General features: G+C 45.5%; 4 protein-coding genes across 4 annotated transcripts; 2 read left to right on the forward strand and 2 right to left on the reverse strand.

Annotated features, from left to right (window-relative positions):
- Positions 1 to 3,304: 3,304 nt before the first annotated feature.
- On the reverse strand, positions 3,305 to 4,065 carry EYB26_001200 (uncharacterized protein; the record flags this gene model as incomplete). The annotated part of the gene is made up of 4 exons (XM_054260511.1): positions 3,305 to 3,558; positions 3,704 to 3,727; positions 3,811 to 3,971; positions 4,031 to 4,065. 4 exons carry the CDS (start codon positions 4,063 to 4,065, stop codon positions 3,305 to 3,307), a joined length of 474 nt encoding a protein of 157 aa, XP_054116486.1.
- A 754-nt stretch (positions 4,066 to 4,819) lies between these two features.
- Positions 4,820 to 6,709, reverse strand: EYB26_001201 (uncharacterized protein; the record flags this gene model as incomplete). Its single annotated transcript, XM_054260512.1, has 5 exons — positions 4,820 to 4,915; positions 4,976 to 5,068; positions 5,123 to 5,931; positions 5,981 to 6,433; positions 6,526 to 6,709. 5 exons carry the CDS (start codon positions 6,707 to 6,709, stop codon positions 4,820 to 4,822), a joined length of 1,635 nt encoding a protein of 544 aa, XP_054116487.1.
- A 665-nt stretch (positions 6,710 to 7,374) lies between these two features.
- On the forward strand, positions 7,375 to 8,812 carry EYB26_001202 (uncharacterized protein; the record flags this gene model as incomplete). The annotated part of the gene is made up of 4 exons (XM_054260513.1): positions 7,375 to 7,606; positions 7,670 to 7,967; positions 8,027 to 8,725; positions 8,797 to 8,812. The coding sequence occupies 4 exons, from the start codon at positions 7,375 to 7,377 to the stop codon at positions 8,810 to 8,812; spliced, it is 1,245 nt and encodes a 414-aa protein (XP_054116488.1).
- Positions 8,813 to 15,497: 6,685 nt separating this feature from the next.
- Positions 15,498 to 16,663, forward strand: EYB26_001203 (uncharacterized protein; the record flags this gene model as incomplete). The annotated part of the gene is made up of 3 exons (XM_054260514.1): positions 15,498 to 15,720; positions 15,780 to 16,396; positions 16,511 to 16,663. The coding sequence occupies 3 exons, from the start codon at positions 15,498 to 15,500 to the stop codon at positions 16,661 to 16,663; spliced, it is 993 nt and encodes a 330-aa protein (XP_054116489.1).
- Between the last annotated feature and the right edge of the window lie 1,135 nt (positions 16,664 to 17,798).

Genomic DNA, 17,798 nt, shown 5'->3' on the forward strand with positions numbered 1-17,798 from the left:
GTGGCCGAATACACCGCGAAATCGGAGCGATTGTGGCCTGTGAGTGGTGGGTGACTCATACGATGACCGATAAGATAACAAAATAATATCCCGCCTCTGATTGGTCGGTCGGCATTCTACTGTTCAGGCATTCTTCAGGCATGCATTCTGACAGAAATATTTGACTTGCCCTAATTTACAGTAGTTGACTGAGTTGTTTTTCATTGTCATGTTCTCCTGACTCAACCCCACGGCTCTGGTCACGATGGGCACATCAGGCCTTGACACGATTCATATACGAGTTCCGGTCAATGAAAACAGCAAGTGAAAACGAAAAAAAAAGAAACTAGATTGATTTCCTGATCACTCGACCCCAGAAATAGCAACCAGGCACATCGGCCCCGCAACTCCAAAAAAGAGACCGGATCATTCAAGCCCTAATTGCAGCCCGACCCCATAAAAACTGGCGAACCTCGGACCAGCGACGATGATTCCAATAGACTGGGACGACATCGAAATTGCAGTATGCAAAGTCCCCACGTGTTCCAGTGAGATGAACGAGGTAGCGACGTTAACTATACCAATTGCAAATGGAATAGAGAGACACAATGGGACACCCGGTGACCAGCAGTGTGGGGGTTGGAGCTATGAAGGTCAAGAGTATCCTATTTCCCCGGAAACTGCGGCAACTCGGGCAATGGCCAGATTCTTCACAAAGGAGCTTAAATGTTGTTGGCGAAGAGAAGAGACGATAGCAGCGGCAAGAGGGCTAGGAAGCTTGCCAGACTCATGCCTCTGCGTAGTGAGATGAGCTAGCTTGCTTGTATAAACGAGTCAATTAATAACTCTATTTGGCTCGTGGTTCATTGTCAAAATTCTAAATATTCAACATAGGCGCAAAAACCTAGGTTCCACTCCGGAGTTCAGAGATGTAGAACGTTCGTTAGTTCCACAACCTCAGGGGTTCAATAGCGGTGCTGCTAACATGGTCGCAACGAAGCGTGTCAACGAAAGACGCCGACAATGCCCATCAGCATTATTCAGGGACCTTCTCTGTCACTTATCACTGGACCTAGCAGTAATCGGATTATCGGCAATCAACATGCCAGGGCAGACTTCAGCTCCGCAGTAACTCTGTTATATTTATGTGATTCAGAGCACAGCCTTCAAGATTGTTACTAACTTGCACATAGCTTGCACTCGGCCAAAGCTGTATGACTTGAGCAACAATACAACTCAACCTTGTCACTCCTTCAAGTCTCTATTAGTTAACAAGCTACCCAGGTAGTTTACTAATGAACAGGGTCATCAATGAGAGTGAATGCAATTTCTAGAGATTGCCCTTCATCAATTTCACAGATGATGATGTGAAAACATAGCCATTGTTACCTATATGTGAACTAAGAACACCAAGTACCCAAGAAAACTTATAAAGGCTGGAATAAACACGTGAATTGGGACAAATTTGACATGGAGCTTGGGCCGAAGAGCATGCTGTCGAAATAAGTCAACCGGGAGAGCTCAATCATCCAATCTATGATCTGAGCCACGATGTGGTGCTCACCTTTCCAGATCCACAGACTCCTCTTCACTATATGTAGATCAATAATATTCCAACAAACGCCAACTTTTTGACAATGGGGAAGTTTCTGTGATATTTCGAGCCCTCGAGTATCAGGGCTAAGCGATTGTCTGGGGGATCTATGATTATGAGTTGAAGTGGGTGCCTCTTTATATAACAATCCAGAACTGTACAACTCGTCAGATAAGATGAGCGGGGCCTACTAGTTCGTAGGAGTAATGCATAACCCACCCCGCGAAAAAATATATAAAAAGTGATGGTTACTGCACATGATGATGTTGAGCCCGATTAGGAAATATATACCGAATTAGGCAATTCGATCTACCCATCTGCATGTTAGGGCTTAAAACTCACATCTTAGCGTTCTGCTTCGTGATCGTCGGTGTTTTATTATTGCTTCGGTGTCAATGTTTCTTGCTTGTATCCTTTATGAGCAAATCTTTTTCTTTTTCGAAATGCTGGGTTTGCAGATTGGAAATCTCTGGAATAAGCGCTGGGTGATGCTTACAATGGGCTTCAGTCAAGCTACCCATCTAGTTCTCACAATGATTGATGTTTCGTGGGAATCATCCCTAAGATAGCAAGAAACATGGATTTTGATCTATGTAAACCCTGTCGTCTACAGTACGAATGACCACTCAACCGTGAACAATGAATATGCAACCGGGCGGATCAACCCCTGGAACAACGGCTGTGGTCATCGGCCTCTTTTGCGGATCTGCCGACAATCTAGCCCTACTTTTGGGCTGGGACTAAACAAGGAGAACATGCGATAATTCCGTTTGAGATGGTGAGATGATGCGTAGTTTATATGGCTTGTTGGTATATACTTTTCCTTCATGCGAGTAGTTTGATGACGTCGTATTACCTTGATATTTACTTTCAGAGAGTGAGATGGAAGATGCCGACGTTGAGGGGCCTGACTAGGTTACTATCTCCCTTAGGCAATATTTGATACGATTCCAGCATCCACCGGATCCGGACTGATGAGCACATTCACCATAGCCACAGACATTGGTACATAGATAGGCTACCAGATCATCGCCAGCATAAGGGAAGGGTTTAGCCTACAAATTGTACGCATCTGCTCTTCTGTTTCGGTGATGCAGGCTTCAGCGGCTGGTATTTCGGGGATTCGGTCCATGTTATTGCCGCAGGGGGGTAGTGTTGAGGGAGTCATTGTGGCTTATAATGTTGCTGCGACTTCGAGTGTTCTTTTCGTTTATAGCTGGGGATTGGGGTGGAAGAGTGTTAAGAAAGATGAACCCGTAGCTTCCGAGGCTTGAACGCTTGTACTCGTCGGTTGTTGAGAATGACGTTACGTATCATGATATCGTAAAGTGAAGCTCCGTTTACAGGGGTATATGCAGCTTAGCGGTGGTAACGAATGGCATTAGATGAACCTAAGACGCGTTGGCTAATGCATAAATCGATTTAGCGACGAGTTGAAAAAGCGTATGAACTAGAATTTCTGAAATAATCGTTGAGGACCAGCGATGAATGCAGACAGGAAACAGCGCGAGTTAAATTGCTCTATGTAACTTGGCTATTAGATCTATCTCATGACAGTATTACCCTGAGTGTGAAGCCTCCTGGCGAAGAAGAAAAATAAAATGATAAGCACCGAATGCCCTATTCCTCTAAACTCCGAGAACGCAATTGGTACCGCTTGAAATGATGTAGGTCATGAATCATTGTTGACATAAAAAGAGAAGACCTTTTGATGTGTCTTCCATTGCGATTTCAAGGTGCCGGATTTTCGCGCACAATTTGTCGAACTTTCTTTTCGTAAGCGGCGCGGTCTTTCTTGAAGAGGTTATAAGCTTCCGCCTGCGCTGGGGATTCGGGATTGGGATCATCGAGCAAGTCTTGGACACCAATGAGGATCTCCTTAATCGTAATCGCAGGGCGCCAGGCTTCTTCTTCATTCAGAATCGACAGGCAGACGGTGCCAGACGGGTAGACATTTGGGTGAAAAAGAGGGGGGACGAATTTGCCTATACGGAAAACCATTATTAGTATCATTATTCCGACACTGAACCAATGGCCACGAAATCATCTCAACGAAGGTGAAGAATCGATGCGGGGTAAGACGGGCTGAATTTAAATAATATGGTAATTGAGCGGGGAATTCAAACGAACATTTTGGTGGCTTGGTAGGGTATTCTAGATGATAGAAGCCAAGTCAGCTGTGATCTCAAAGAAATAATACATAATATTTACTAAATATCCAATCAAGAAAAACGAACCTTCCGGGAAAATGAGATGGAGCTTAAACAATCCACCCTCCCAAAGAGTGCCAGACTTTCCAGGGATGCCGCACTCCCAGTTTTTCATATCCAAAACTCCTTGAGCGTTGCGGTTTGGTTTGGCATAAAAACCGAATGGGTGATCCTTGCGCCACTGCTTTCTGTACGCAGCACTTGTCAGTCACCAGTAAAAAGCACTAGAAAACTGATTTGTAGTTACCTCTCCTCAGTTAGGCGATTCAAACAAAGACTCATTTTGTAAAATCCTTCGGTATTTCAAGTGGTATCTAAGATTTGATTTTGAGTTGCAAGTTTGACCGAAATGGACTGTGACGAGGAGGATGCCGGGATAAAGAGGGAGTCGTTGGAGAGAAACTCAGATCCAACAAGTTGAGGCGGGTGAACGGTCAGGTATTCGTGGAGGTGAAGAACTCGCGACGCTGGTTGAACTTGCAGTGAGAGAAGCTTTTTGATCTATCGCAAGTCGTAGTGACGAATGGTTGCAAGCAAGATGATGAGAAGAGTGTCACGTTAACAATTTTTGAATACTTATGTCACAGAGCAGACCTAGTAAATCCTTCAGAGTCTAGGTAAGTATTGTTGTTTGAGTAAACTAAGTGAGCGAGTGAAGTGTATGAAAGTAAAATTGTCGGGGAAGCGGCGCAGATGAGGGAAGAAGAAGCTCGGGCCAATCAGATTTACCCCATGCCCCGCGGCCTCTGGCGTTTGCCTTTTCTGCATTTCCAGTTATGATGTTATGTCACGTGATTAGATGTAGATGTAGATTGGGATACAAGATGTGAATGATCATTGATAAAGCAAAGAGCAAGTCTTGCCGGATTGATATACATAATGCAGAGAGAGCATAGGTGAAGGCTATCGAATCTGAGTTTCTTAGATAGCCCCAGAATACCGAAATGACGAGTGGCCCCTTTATTCCAACAGCAACGTAAAGGTATATAGATCGCATTGAGATATTGCTTGCACTATAGTATAGAAGTCAAATCACTCATTTGTATACACCTTTATCGAACTTCTCGGTGTCGTAGAACCTTGCAGTGATCTTATTCCCATTAAATATACGTCCCTCCAGCGCGTTGACAGCCTAAACTAGACATTAGTCATGGTCCCTAGGTTGAGGGCTAAAAGAATGGTTTGCACTTACGCGCAAGGCTGATAGTTGGGCAGTGAATTTGACAAACACTGGAACTGGCTCATTGCTTTCTCGGTGTATGAAGACTCTCTCGACACGGCCATACTAGGTTGAATGTAAGCACTTTCGTTCTTTCCACTACAATTGGATAAAACATACCTTTTCATTGCATTCTTCGCCTATCTCTTGCATGAGACCACCACCTTGGCTGTTGTCCAGTTCGGTTGCCAAATCCATGCCGTCTAGCATACCGTAGAGCACAATAACTTCACTCATGGGACCGAATTTTCCTTCTTCCTCGTTCCTCTTCTTGCTAGCGATGATCCTGCCACGACCCGCAGGTGTTGCAAAACCTCCGCCTTCTGAGTCCGGTTTCTTCTTTTGCTTCTCTACCTTCACCTGCAACGCGCTGACAATTCCAGTACCGGCAGCACCCAGACCAGATCCCTTGGTCCAGCCATATTTTGCCATAAGACGCTCAGCAAAGCCCTTTTGTCCGGGCCGTAGAGACCGAGGAGCTTCCTCTCCTTCATCCTGAACTGGTTCTTCTTCGGCAAAAACAGCCTCAAGCTCCTCTTCGGTTGCTGGTATATCTTCAGGCGCAGGAGGTAATGTATACCGCACCGGTGCGCGAGATATCGTTGCCGAAGCAGGCTGAAAGGTCGACATGGAGGGTTTGCTAGGTACTAGGGGTTGTTCGGGGGGAGGGGGTGGTGGTGGTGGTGGTTGCTGGCTCATCTGGAGCCTTCTTGCATACGCATCGTCTCCTGTAGCTTCGTTTGGTACTATGGCCGGCGGAGGCGGAGGTTTGTATTCTGCATCTTCCATGTCCACTTCAGTGTCTTGTTGTCTGGTTTTCTGAAGGCGCTGTGCGTAGGCATCTTCGCTACTTTCGATGGGTGGTAGTTTCGAGGTGTCATTGAGATCGGCTGGCGGCGCAAAGTTATAGGAAGGAGGAGCGAATTGCCCTGTATCTAGTTAATAAAGCTTCGCAATTGAATATAAAGAATGGCTCACGGTTCCGTGGTGGCGGAGATTCATCATCACTGTCAAAGTCGGTACTGCGCCGCCTGACCATACGATGCGCATACAGCCTGTCCTTCCATTCTCTCACTTCGCGTATTTTTTCATCGCTCCTTTTGTATTCTTCGTAATTGTTGGGCCTGGAGGGGTCATAGATGTCGTCCCAATTCGTGATCATTTCTGGTCCCTCTCGGTTCTTCTTCCGCTTCTTGCGGCCTCCACGTTGTCGCTTTTCTTGCCCATAGAAGCCATTTACATCGTCATCATCGGCTGTCGAGGCCCAATCGGCGAGGGTCGACTTGACCTGCGGGCGTGTAGATGAAGATGTTGCGGTGGTTGTATTGCCTGGTGCCAAGGGCGTCGATGTTGGTTTGGGGAATGAAGGTTTTGCTTTCGGCTTCTGACTCGGTAACTGCGGTCTCTTGATGGGCTGAAATCGTAAAGATGCTACAGTTTCGTGAAACAGGAAGCGCCAACACAATGTGAGCAATCATAACGTAACAATCATCGCGGATAAATCAGAAAGGGTAATGCGCTACCGGCACTTTTCTGTTGCTTATCTGTAACAATATCGTCTGTATCTGTGCCCGCTTCAGAGCTCTGAGTGAAGAGGACTGGAGCTTTGGCTATCGTCCCGGGAGCTGTAGAGCTTTCGGAAGCTGGATCTAGAAGGTTTGCATACAGCGAGAGTCCCCCGCTCTTGGATGTAGGTTGAGGCGGCATATTGGAACGGTGCAAATATGAGATATTGAAGAAGAAGAATTAAGAATAGCGCATATTTGAAAGAAGATAAACAGGATGCAATGCGACAACTATGAGGTTTGAGACAATCCGAGGTGAAGTTGAGGCAGTTCGATTGATGCTGGACCGTAGACTTGGCGTGTTTGCTATGTTTGCACTTTCCTCGTTTCAAGTTTGGCTGGCTGTAGTAGTTTGCTTGACCACAATGCAGCTCAACAATATACGTAGCTCTTAATTATGAGCCTCTTTCGATATAGCAATCCAATTGTACATTCTTTCTTTCCGGCTGTGATGCCGTATACCGTACTGGCGCTATATACTATATAAGAGTACTCGATTAGACAAGGATCAAGGCGGCCCGCAACAAAGCGCTCCGGTCGTCGGCGTCGGCCTGGAGTCGCAGCTCCCCGGTGAGAGTGCCAATGGTAGCGCTCGAAAAAATAATCGGTCTGTTAGTACCTCTCCGACCTAGGCATGCTTAGTATGACACACCTGTGTTCGAGCAGCCATTAAACTCTTGAAAGATCGTGAGGTGAGTCACTAATAAGAGCTGCATTCTCCAATTTGGAATTATTTAAAGGCAGTCCCGACTGGTTGATCTGCAGCTGATCTTCGGCAGTTACTGAGTCATCGCCGCACAACAGAGGATGAAGCTTTCACATCAGTTTGCGCGCAACACACTGTTGCGCACAGGCAAACCCCAATACACAGCTACATCGCTCGGCTCCTCGCTATGGAAGAGGGCGTATAGCATCAAGCCTATCTCGGCCTCGACCGAGCTGCCCGGCGTTGATCCCTCCAAGCTCGAGATTACCAAGACCAGCACACCCAAGGAATTGACTCCGAATAGTCAATTGCAGTTCGGCAAGACATTCACAGGTAAGCAGAAATACAAATATATCCTGGGAGATGTCTATATACTAACTCAATTGTTACATACAGATCACATGCTCTCGATTGAATGGACTGCTACCGACGGATGGCTTACTCCTCGCATTGTCCCCTACCAGAACCTCAGCCTTGACCCCGCAACATGCGTTTTCCACTATGCTTTCGAGTGCTTTGAGGGTATGAAAGCTTATAAAGATAAGGATGGCAAGATTCGTCTGTTCCGCCCTGATAAGAACATGGAGCGTCTTAACAAGTCCTCTTCGCGCATTGCTCTTCCTACCATCAATGCCGACAGCCTTACCCAGTTGATTGCAGAGTTTGCCAAGTTGGAGAGCCGATTCATTCCCAAGTAAGTTTGGTTCAATATGGGTGCTCAATGGACGATGCAACTAACGCTATGCCCTGTAGTGAGAAAGGATATTCGCTATATCTACGACCTACGATGATTGGTACCCAAAAGACCATTGGAGTCGGCCCCCCAGGATCAGCCCTTCTTTTCGTGATTGCCAGCCCTGTTGGCCCTTACTATCCTACCGGATTCAAGGCTGTGTCTTTGGAAGCAACTGACTACGCCGTACGCGCCTGGCCAGGTGGTGTCGGCGACAAGAAACTTGGCGCCAACTACGCCCCCTGTATTGTTCCCCAGCAAGAGGCCGCCTCTCGCGGGTTCCAGCAGAACTTGTGGCTTTTCGGCGAGGAGGAATACGTCACTGAAGTCGGTACCATGAACCTCTTCATGGCCATCAAGAACAAGGAGACTGGACAGAAGGAGCTTTTGACCGCACCTTTGGACGGAACGATCTTGGAGGGTGTCACACGAGACTCTGTTCTCGGACTTGCTCGCGAGCGATTGGTCCCCGAGGGCTGGGTCGTGACCGAACGTAAAGTGCGCATGTCAGAGCTTGCTGAGGCATCGGCTGAGGGACGGCTATTGGAAGTCTTTGGATCTGGTACAGCAGCTATTGTTAGCCCAGTCCGCAAGATTAGTTACAAGGGTCAATTGGTGGATTGTGGACTGCAGGAGAATGAGGAAGCTGGTGAGATTGCTCTTCGTATGAAGAACTGGATCGAGGGTATCCAGTATGGCGAGGAGCAGCATTCTTGGAGGTAAGTCACTACACCTGTTCAGCCCGAGAGGCTTTTATATTTGAAAAGACATGGCTAACTCATCGTTGCAGCTACGTTATCGAGTAAAAAATCACTTCGATATTTTGCTGGAGTTGCATTGAAAGGCATTTTTGGAGTATGTAGATCGCCCAGTCGTACCTGTTTAGAGAGACCCAGCGATCAGAAAGAATAGTTCAAATATATTTTTCAAAGGTTATCGCAAATTTCTGGTACATATGTAAAGCAATGGTCGCAACTATCAAAGAGATTCTTCACATAGTGCAAATGCTCAGCATAGGATCTACCTCACATCACGTCAGCATCTTGAATAAGCCAACGATCAATCTTAACCTGGAACAGCAGAATCTTATTCAGCCAAAATTGGTCTCACTACCTACGTCCATATCTCACTTGGGAGGGTGTATCATTCCAGTTCCTTGATAGTCCTTCTTAAGACATCCCTGGAGGAGTTGAACATGTTCGCCTCCCTCTTCTTCGCTCTTCCAGGTGGCAGTGAGGGGGGGCAGTAGCATCCAAGCTCCCTATTCTCATGACCACTGCATTTTCAACATCCTAACATGTTAATAGTACGCTTCTCCGCCCTCAACCGCTCTCTTAATTTCCCTATTCTGTTAATCTCCGGTCGTAGGAGTATCTAAACCGGCGCGTTCAAGATTCACCACCAACTACGGAGCCATGTATATCTCTTGGATACATCTATTCGAAGAAGGGGGCCTGGTTTGTCTAACCGGAAATAACGGACAGTGTCACCCATTACCCGGTTCATACTCCCTGTCTATTTATAGCAAAGTTAGCGTCTGGTGCATAACGCCTATCTATCAAGCTCGCCTCTCAATGTCTATACCGGATACATACAACCCTTGTAACGGTAGTTGCAAGGTGAATCCAAGTCGAGTCAGACTTTAACATCCTCACCTACCTATATAGGCAAGCACGTACACCGCCACTGGACACTACTATAACTTAAGGTAAGCTTTTATTCCTGGCCTATCGATTTCGCGAAAGGTGTCTGGGCACTATCGATGAGATTGTACAGATGTATCAGCTGGAGAGGCGGGATTGATGTCCGTCCAAGTCGCCTTTGGGGCTATGTTAGTCGCTGTACAATCACCACCTTCCATTCTGGGATCATATATATCTCCCCCCTGCCACCTGGGGCATGGCGGCTCTAATGTATGTACATATTGGATGCTGATAAAAGTTCCTTCGTCTCTATGCACGGCGGAGTCTTTCCGACACCTAAGGATGCTGGCGCATCTATACTGGAGTATGATTTCTATTTGCTGATGGCGACGTATAGTCACCCTGATCTACTATTGATCAACCCGAAATGGCATATGTCTCATACTACATACAGGCTAGGCTCAAGCATAAAAGGAAACGTATCAAAAGGAAGTCTCATGGACTTACCCAGCTCCTTACTATTTAGATATATAACCTAGTAGCTTCGAACCATGAGACATAGTTCAAAGGTGTAGGTAGTACGTAGCAACCGGGACGTGCAGGCTCTCTTTTTTTTTTTTTTTTTTTTTTTTTTTTTTTTTTTTTTTTTTGCAGAACAAGGTTCCTAATCAATCTAGAATGTGGACTACGGTGCTATTTTTAGGTTTGAGGTGCAGTTCCCATGTCCGCATTGGCCCTCTTATCGAGAGGATGCCTCCTTCAACTTGTCGGTTCGTTATGCATGCATATTATGAAGCATAATGTGAAGAATCAAGCATGCTGGCACGAGGGACAGGGATGAAGCATGTCGATTCGTGCTCTACATGCTGCTCGAGCACTTCTTCATGCCTCCTGAAGACGGCAAACACATCATTATCAACGGAGAACGAGTTGCGTCGTACCTTGTAAGTCATGAGACGACTCTTCCTCACTAGTCACAACCCAAGAAATCCACCCATCTCTCGCAATGCCCAACATGTGACTAAGTTGTGGATACAAACTAGCCCATGCAATCCGCTGACGTTACCTACCTTCTAACTGTATATGGCAGTACTCCAAATCCTAAATTAGGTTTCGGGAACAGAGTCGGCCGTTAGTATGTCTGTTCTAGACTGAATAGAACGCTAGGCAAACTTTGAACGACGTTTAAAAGTTAGATTCTAGACGATCCTGCTAGCTCGTCAGGGGCTTGGGTTTGATTTGGCAGACTAGGCACTGCAACTAGTGGGAGTAGTCTGCATTTTAAGTTTGGGCGTTGGGTATTATGATTGATTGGTGTGATCCTGAATTCCCGCGTATCTGCGGTAGTATGTTAACTTATACGCAACGCTACTACTACGTACGTTAACTTCTACGCTGCGCTACTACTATGCGGAGCAGTTATGTTTCCAGCACATGGCTCAGACGAAGCAAACATCGCGTGTTTTTCCGATCAATATCCGCGGAGTGATGGAGATATATGCGCAAAACTCTGTAATTTTTATCCCATGTACGTGACACTAGACAACTAAACAGTCGTAATCCCAATACGCGAGTGGTTGCATTCAGCCCTATATACTTCGCGCTAAGACGTTGGTTATCTGGGCTGGCGGAAATATGCTCCTTACAAATACGGTTAGGTAGCGGTAACCTTGGTATTTTTACTACGTACTCTTTTAAAATGTTAACTATCCACAACTTATGATAAATTACGGAGTATAGATTATAACTTATATTATAACTATATATAATACATCTACTGTACTATCCTTAAACCCACCCCCCCAATCTCCCCCTCAGCACACCGAACGTGGCGAAAATCCTTGTGGCGACGCACCAATTTTCTTATTCTCACACTTACCTCGTGGCCGCCGCCTGAATCCTCGCCAAGTACCGACTTTTGAGTTTTGAGGCTAATCTCGACACTAACGCTAGGTCACAGTGTCTGAACTGATCATTCAAAGTCGCGTATTGAACGTCTGGCATGTTCAAAATCTAATCATCAATTACGTAGCACGGTAGAATGGACGTCATGATGCTTCCTCGAGGGTACGAAACCGCTATCATGATTACCCCTTGGAGTTCTCAATTGGGACATAAAAAGATTTGAAGATTTGCCTGGAGTCTTTGACACTTGACAGATCTGTTGGACAGACGAGGCCCGGACGTGCTTGACGGATGGATGGAGGAATTGCCGAGCAGATGATCCAAGTACGACCCATTGTGTGACTTGACAGAGGAGAGTGCTGCCAGTAACTTATTGGGGGCGGACCGAGGAGTCGAAGGAATAAGCGTCTGACTCTGAATTCTGTCGGACAGTACAGCACTCTAGTTTCTTAGCTTACGGAGAAGCAATAAGTTCCGAACTGTGAGTCTTTCCAACATTGGCATCCAGAAGGATTGGCAGGCAGGGTTATGAGCGATGCCATAATAATATGAATTGCGGACTTTGGGAAGTACTTTTCCGGAATCACTAGGATGGACAACCAGTCAGGATAGCCCATCCATATTACGCCATTCCTCTGTACTACTAGTTAGTTAACTAGTTACTAGTTACCCTTTCGAGGACCATACCAACAAACCAATCAAAGCCCTTTAATTCGGTTATTATTATGGCACTTAGAGTGGTTCGTATTAATTACCCTCGCGCGTCTTCGTAGTCATTTACCATTCGTCGGATGGCTAGGGTCCTCAGACTCCTCGCATAATCCACACGCAACTTATTGTGCTTACTACGTCAACCTAAAGCCAGATAAGAGGATTCACTAATATGCCATGGACGAATCTACATCATTTCCCTCATGAAAAAGCATCGCTTAGCTTTTTGTCGCCAAGGGCTAACCGTCTTAGGTATATAGTCTAAGGAATCCTCTAAGCCACGCATTAATATTCATTCGGGGTCTGAGGTCTGTCTCTATTACAGAGAGCGCTCTGGATCGCGACTTACGTACGTAATATCCAAAGAGCTCGAACGCCTAGGTAGCCCTAAGATCCTGGTCCGAGCTAGGTAGTGAAGAACATAAGTTTGAATCGGAACTAGGCAGTTGATATCGGACATGATTCGGTCAAAAATAGGACAATATGAAGTCCACACCGCTGTCTATATTAGATTCACCCTCGTTCCCTGCAAATGAGGCTACAATGTGGCTTATTCTGACCCCTCGGCATTTTCCATGGAGTTAACGGACTTAGTTCATGGGATGTGTCTATCACGATTACTGATCACAACTTGCCATGTTAGATGTAACTAACGAACTTAACTAAGTTAGTTAGTTAATTGTTAGTTAACTGGAGATTCTGCTTATATGATACGGTGGAGCTGTCATTGTCCACTGTCGAGTAAAAGCCTCCAAAATGGCAAAAAAGCGAGCCTCTCTGGATCGGCCTGGGACAATGTGTTGACCATGACCACCCATATCATAACAATTGGGTGCTCGAGCGAAGTATACGCGTAAGCAAGTGTGTTGTGCAACCACAAGAGAAAAACCTAATATAACGTCTCATGAGGTACCTCTAACAGGTCACCTCGTAACCTTAGACTACTTGGCGTGCCAATCCCGAAGGCAACTGGGGAAAGCATAATGGTAATGCAGTGTACACGTTTCAAAGCAAGTACCTATTGACTAGTTTACGTAGCTCCCAGGTAACTACGTACCATGAAAAACAATTTAGCAGTGTATGGCATCTGTCCAAAAAAACACCCCACAAATTGGGCAACCGCGTTCAATACAAGCATCAAGCGCTACTCAAGTTTGTTGAGCCCTTCTATAATAAGAAGGTGGTTTAATCCATTTACGGTTGATAACTTAACAGGCAATATCGCTAATTAGTCATGGAGGAATACTGAACACATGACTGGATAATAAGCGAGCTATTGTTTCCACAAAGTTGAATTAGGGCAGATAAGCGAAACCAGAGAGCGGAACGGCATAGGCACGATATTTTCCTAAAATGGAAACAACATCACCCCACGTTTCAAAGGAATGGTCGAGCTAATTCCGACGAGCTAGACTGACTTTGAGTTAGGCTTTACCGGCTTTAGCGGGCTTTGTCATTAGGGTTTATTCTTAGGGACCTATTTGGCGTAACATACTTGGTCCACCTCAGAGATTCTAGAATAAGAGAAGATCAAGCACGCTCTGTACATACGGTTTTCAATGAATTCAGATTGTACGAGAATACTACACACGAAGCACAGCAATGGGGCCGCTGTTGTCAGTCCTGGGCCTCAATTCTGTATGAGGTGACACTTTCCTTCCACGGGTAAATCATATCTCACTACATTGACTACAATCATTTTCTTTTGTTAGACTAAACCCTTTCCATCATACATGAAGATGCAAGTTATATTCGAAACTTTCTTGGGTCAACGGGCCCAGTGTTTGCACACTGTGCCGTGCGCAGCGCTTGGAAGTTGAAACCACAAAGTTCCGCCCAGGATGCTCCGCGGGATAAATAACAGCACCATAGGGTATCTTTGAGGGATTAAGGATCTATGACCGTTATGGCATAGCATGGTTAAGCCTTCAACAGCCCGAACCCTGCTAGTCTTCCCAAATGTCCCTGCCATCCGTTTCTATGTATGCATATACGGAGTGCTCCGTGTTGTGAATATGTATGTACTATGTAGTGCTTCCACCTCCGTTGAATGGCCATTGATGGTTCCCATTTTTAGAATCCCCTGATTTATTCATGCAGGCAGTCACTATTGTGGGAATCTTAGGCCTTATCTTGAAATTATTCTCGGCCTTTGCTTTTGAGTTGTATGGTAATGGTAATACCTGCTATCGGCTAATTAATTTATTGTGTGATGACTTAAGACGGCATCTACTTAACAGCCACAGGAGAAACCCCGGGACGTTAAGGCTAATAAATAAAGCTTTCGCGCCGGGAAGCCCCAATCACCAGGGTCTAAAGCGAACTTATTGGCTTCGGGGTTCCACCATGAACCCCGGACAACCTCTATCATGCTTGGCATTTGCGTACGGAATCGGAACAGCTTCTAAGCTGATTGGTTACTGTTGTGCGTAGGCTGTTAGTCCAGCATTAAGTGGAGTATTTGGCTGCACCAGGTACTACATGGAATTAAAGCCTTAAAGGTTAATGCGTTGGACCTCCGTGGCACTGGGGCGAAACTAGGGTCCCCCGCCCATCGAGTCCTATTTCTGGACGAGTCTTTTATGAAGTGAAGGATGTAGCTGAAACTGGTGTGTGGTGGTGCAGGACAGCAGATGGGTTTAAGCAACCTAGGATGAACTGGGTAATAGGGTATGTATTGTGGCAGACGCCAGCTAGGAATGACAAGCAAATTTAACTTCGTAAGCTCCGTAGTGCATTAAGAACTAATTAATGGACATTAACATGGTCCGTTGTGAACCGAGTACGATGTCGATGTGTCACCACCATACTAGAAATAGGCAAGGAATAGAGAAAAAGCAAATATCTAGACTGAATGCTACCGGATGCTTAATGCAGCCCTGTTCGATCCAATTAACGTTATTTGACTAGTTCAAACAGCTCACACAGCTGTGGGTAGCCAGCATGTCATGTAAATACTCCGTATATCCCGTCTATTCAAAGGCCAACCTTGTTCATTAGTACAAACATCATATCTGTCCATATAATATATCCCTCTTGATCTTTCATCCACCAGATTACATACATCGCCGCAATTCTCGATTTGCTTACATACATAACGGTGATTTCCATCTAGTTATTATCTCACCACATACAGAGTCGCCTGGAAACCATCAATTTGAAACCTGCAGACTCTTCAATGTTACTAGCTAGTCATCCTCTTCAAGCAGTTGACTTGCATACGACGACCACAATGGATCGACCGGGCTTTCAAGGTTATACCTACCAGTCTTACTCAATGACGAATACTGCTGCTCCTTCGACGGAATTGCCTGCAGCTACGTCGAGATACACAACAAACCATGGAACAAGCAGTGCTTTCAGTGTCAATGCCAACCCCAATGAAGACTGGACCAAGATTTCTGATCTGGCAGAGAGACGTCGAATTCAAAACCGGATTGCTCAGCGTAACTACCGTAAGTATTCAATCTTGAGATGCAAAAAGGTGATGAGAAACAGTTCTGACGGGTCGTAGGCAAAAAATTGAAACGCCGTCTAGAGGATCTGGAGCGTAGAGCTGGATCTACATCTGCGTCCCCAGAACCGGCTCAGAGGGAGACCTCGCATCAACCTAAACCTCGGGCCAAGAAGTCTCAGTCTCCCAAAATCGACAGCCCTGCAACCCGTAAAAAGAAGACTTCTACCTCAGTATCGAATCCTCCGAGCTGGAATCCGTCTCATAGTCCACTTCCACTCCAGCAGCATGAAGCATACGGCAACGTGTCTGAAGCACGCGGTGCCAACAATAGCAACATCTACACCGAGCAACAACTCAATTCGCGACAAATGGCCTCTTCATCACCACCCGACTCATTCTTTTACCAGTCATATCCTTCTTATCCGGAGGTGTATGGCCATCACAGTTCCTATCCTTCACCCCAGCCTCTTCATCAAAACACATTTCAGACGATACCACATTCTCAATACGGAGAGGTAGCTTCTCATCACCAAATGGATCACTTGATCCAATCAAAGCAGACAAATGCTCTCTCTGATAACCAACCTCTCAATCCTCTATATCTCAACTACGCTTCAATTGCCGGTTTGGACATGCCAGCGCCTCATCAGCCGCAATACGGCCAGCAAACTCAGGTAAATATCTTCTTTCCTGTCTTTATTTCTATCTTAACGACGCCAAATCTACATCAAGAAGGAGAAGAAATATTCTAACAGGATTTTTTTTCAAAAGCTGACGGACACCAACAGACACCGTCACTTGCCAATGCCTACTCAGACGGGTACTCCTCGTCAACATCCCCCGCCCGGTCAATCAACGAACACTTTCCGTTGACTCCAGAGCATGCAGTTTTGACTCCGAGGTATAATGAAGTACTAGCATTCAAGGGTGTTATTATTTAGAGGCTTTGGCCGGGGTATTTTTGTATTAAGACTTATACATCCACAAGGAGGCAACTTGAGCGAGCCATAGAGTAGATACCTTGTATGATATGATGATAGAAATTACCTAATCGGCCTCTCTGTACAGTGATTACGCCGTTTACTTTGATTCGCAAACCCTAACATGGTATTCCGCAGAATTGGAGAGATATGTCCTTAAATCCAGCTTAAGATCGTACGTAGATATCGAATTACGCGAGCAAAGCAACACACTATGATGAAACATGATATCTTATCCTTGGTTACAATAAGGCTCGGGACATACATACGTATTTGCTCTAGTACTAGTTATAGAAAGAGTCAGCTTCATACAGGAATAATCCTTGCATCAGTAGCGTTCTCTTACACCGAAGTAGAATTAAGTCAAACGAATGATGCAATCTACCAGCATGGGCTGGAATCATCCATGTCATTGAATCGATTGGTGGACTCTCACTTACCACCGGGTAGTGAGCACTTTGTAACTTGCATATCCTTTAATTAGGGCTTTCTAGAAATGGTTCATGGTACAGAAATTACCGTATTCGGTACCTTGGTAGATTAGCTTCGAGAATTAGGGCTTGGTCATTTCTCCGCATCAACAAATTTATGCCAAATAGTATTATGTTGCCTGGCATAAGATCCGTGTTCTCGATTAGGCAATTACTCGGCTCTATTCCATCCTTCTCTGGAAATAACCAGAAGCCACTTGAGTTTCGAACGTGCTGATATGTAGCCGAGTTCAATAAAGTGATTCGACAGTTCGTTAGCAAATCTACCAAGCCACAAAGGAAGAGCCGAGTTGTGTAGGCAACCATCCCCAAAGACAGGATTACTCTGTAGTAATATGTGTTATGTAGGGCTATTCGGTTAAAACTCGGATTTAAGTGATAAATGTATTGATTGAATTTAAGGGTGGTCATTCATGCCTGGATTGTACTAATCCCAGCCCGTATTTAAGAAAAAAAAAAGACCTTGAGACTTTCGTTACCAATCTTTCCCAGACAATTTTCTTAACATGTTAAAGCAACCCTATGTTTTCGATTTTCACTCTCCCCTAAGTTATACCGAGTGCATAGTTATAGGGCTTGTACGTAAGCTTACTAGCTGGCTTATA

This window comes from Talaromyces marneffei, chromosome 1, assembly GCF_009556855.1.
Source record: "Talaromyces marneffei chromosome 1, complete sequence".
In the NCBI taxonomy this organism is placed as follows: Eukaryota; Fungi; Ascomycota; class Eurotiomycetes; order Eurotiales; family Trichocomaceae; genus Talaromyces; species Talaromyces marneffei.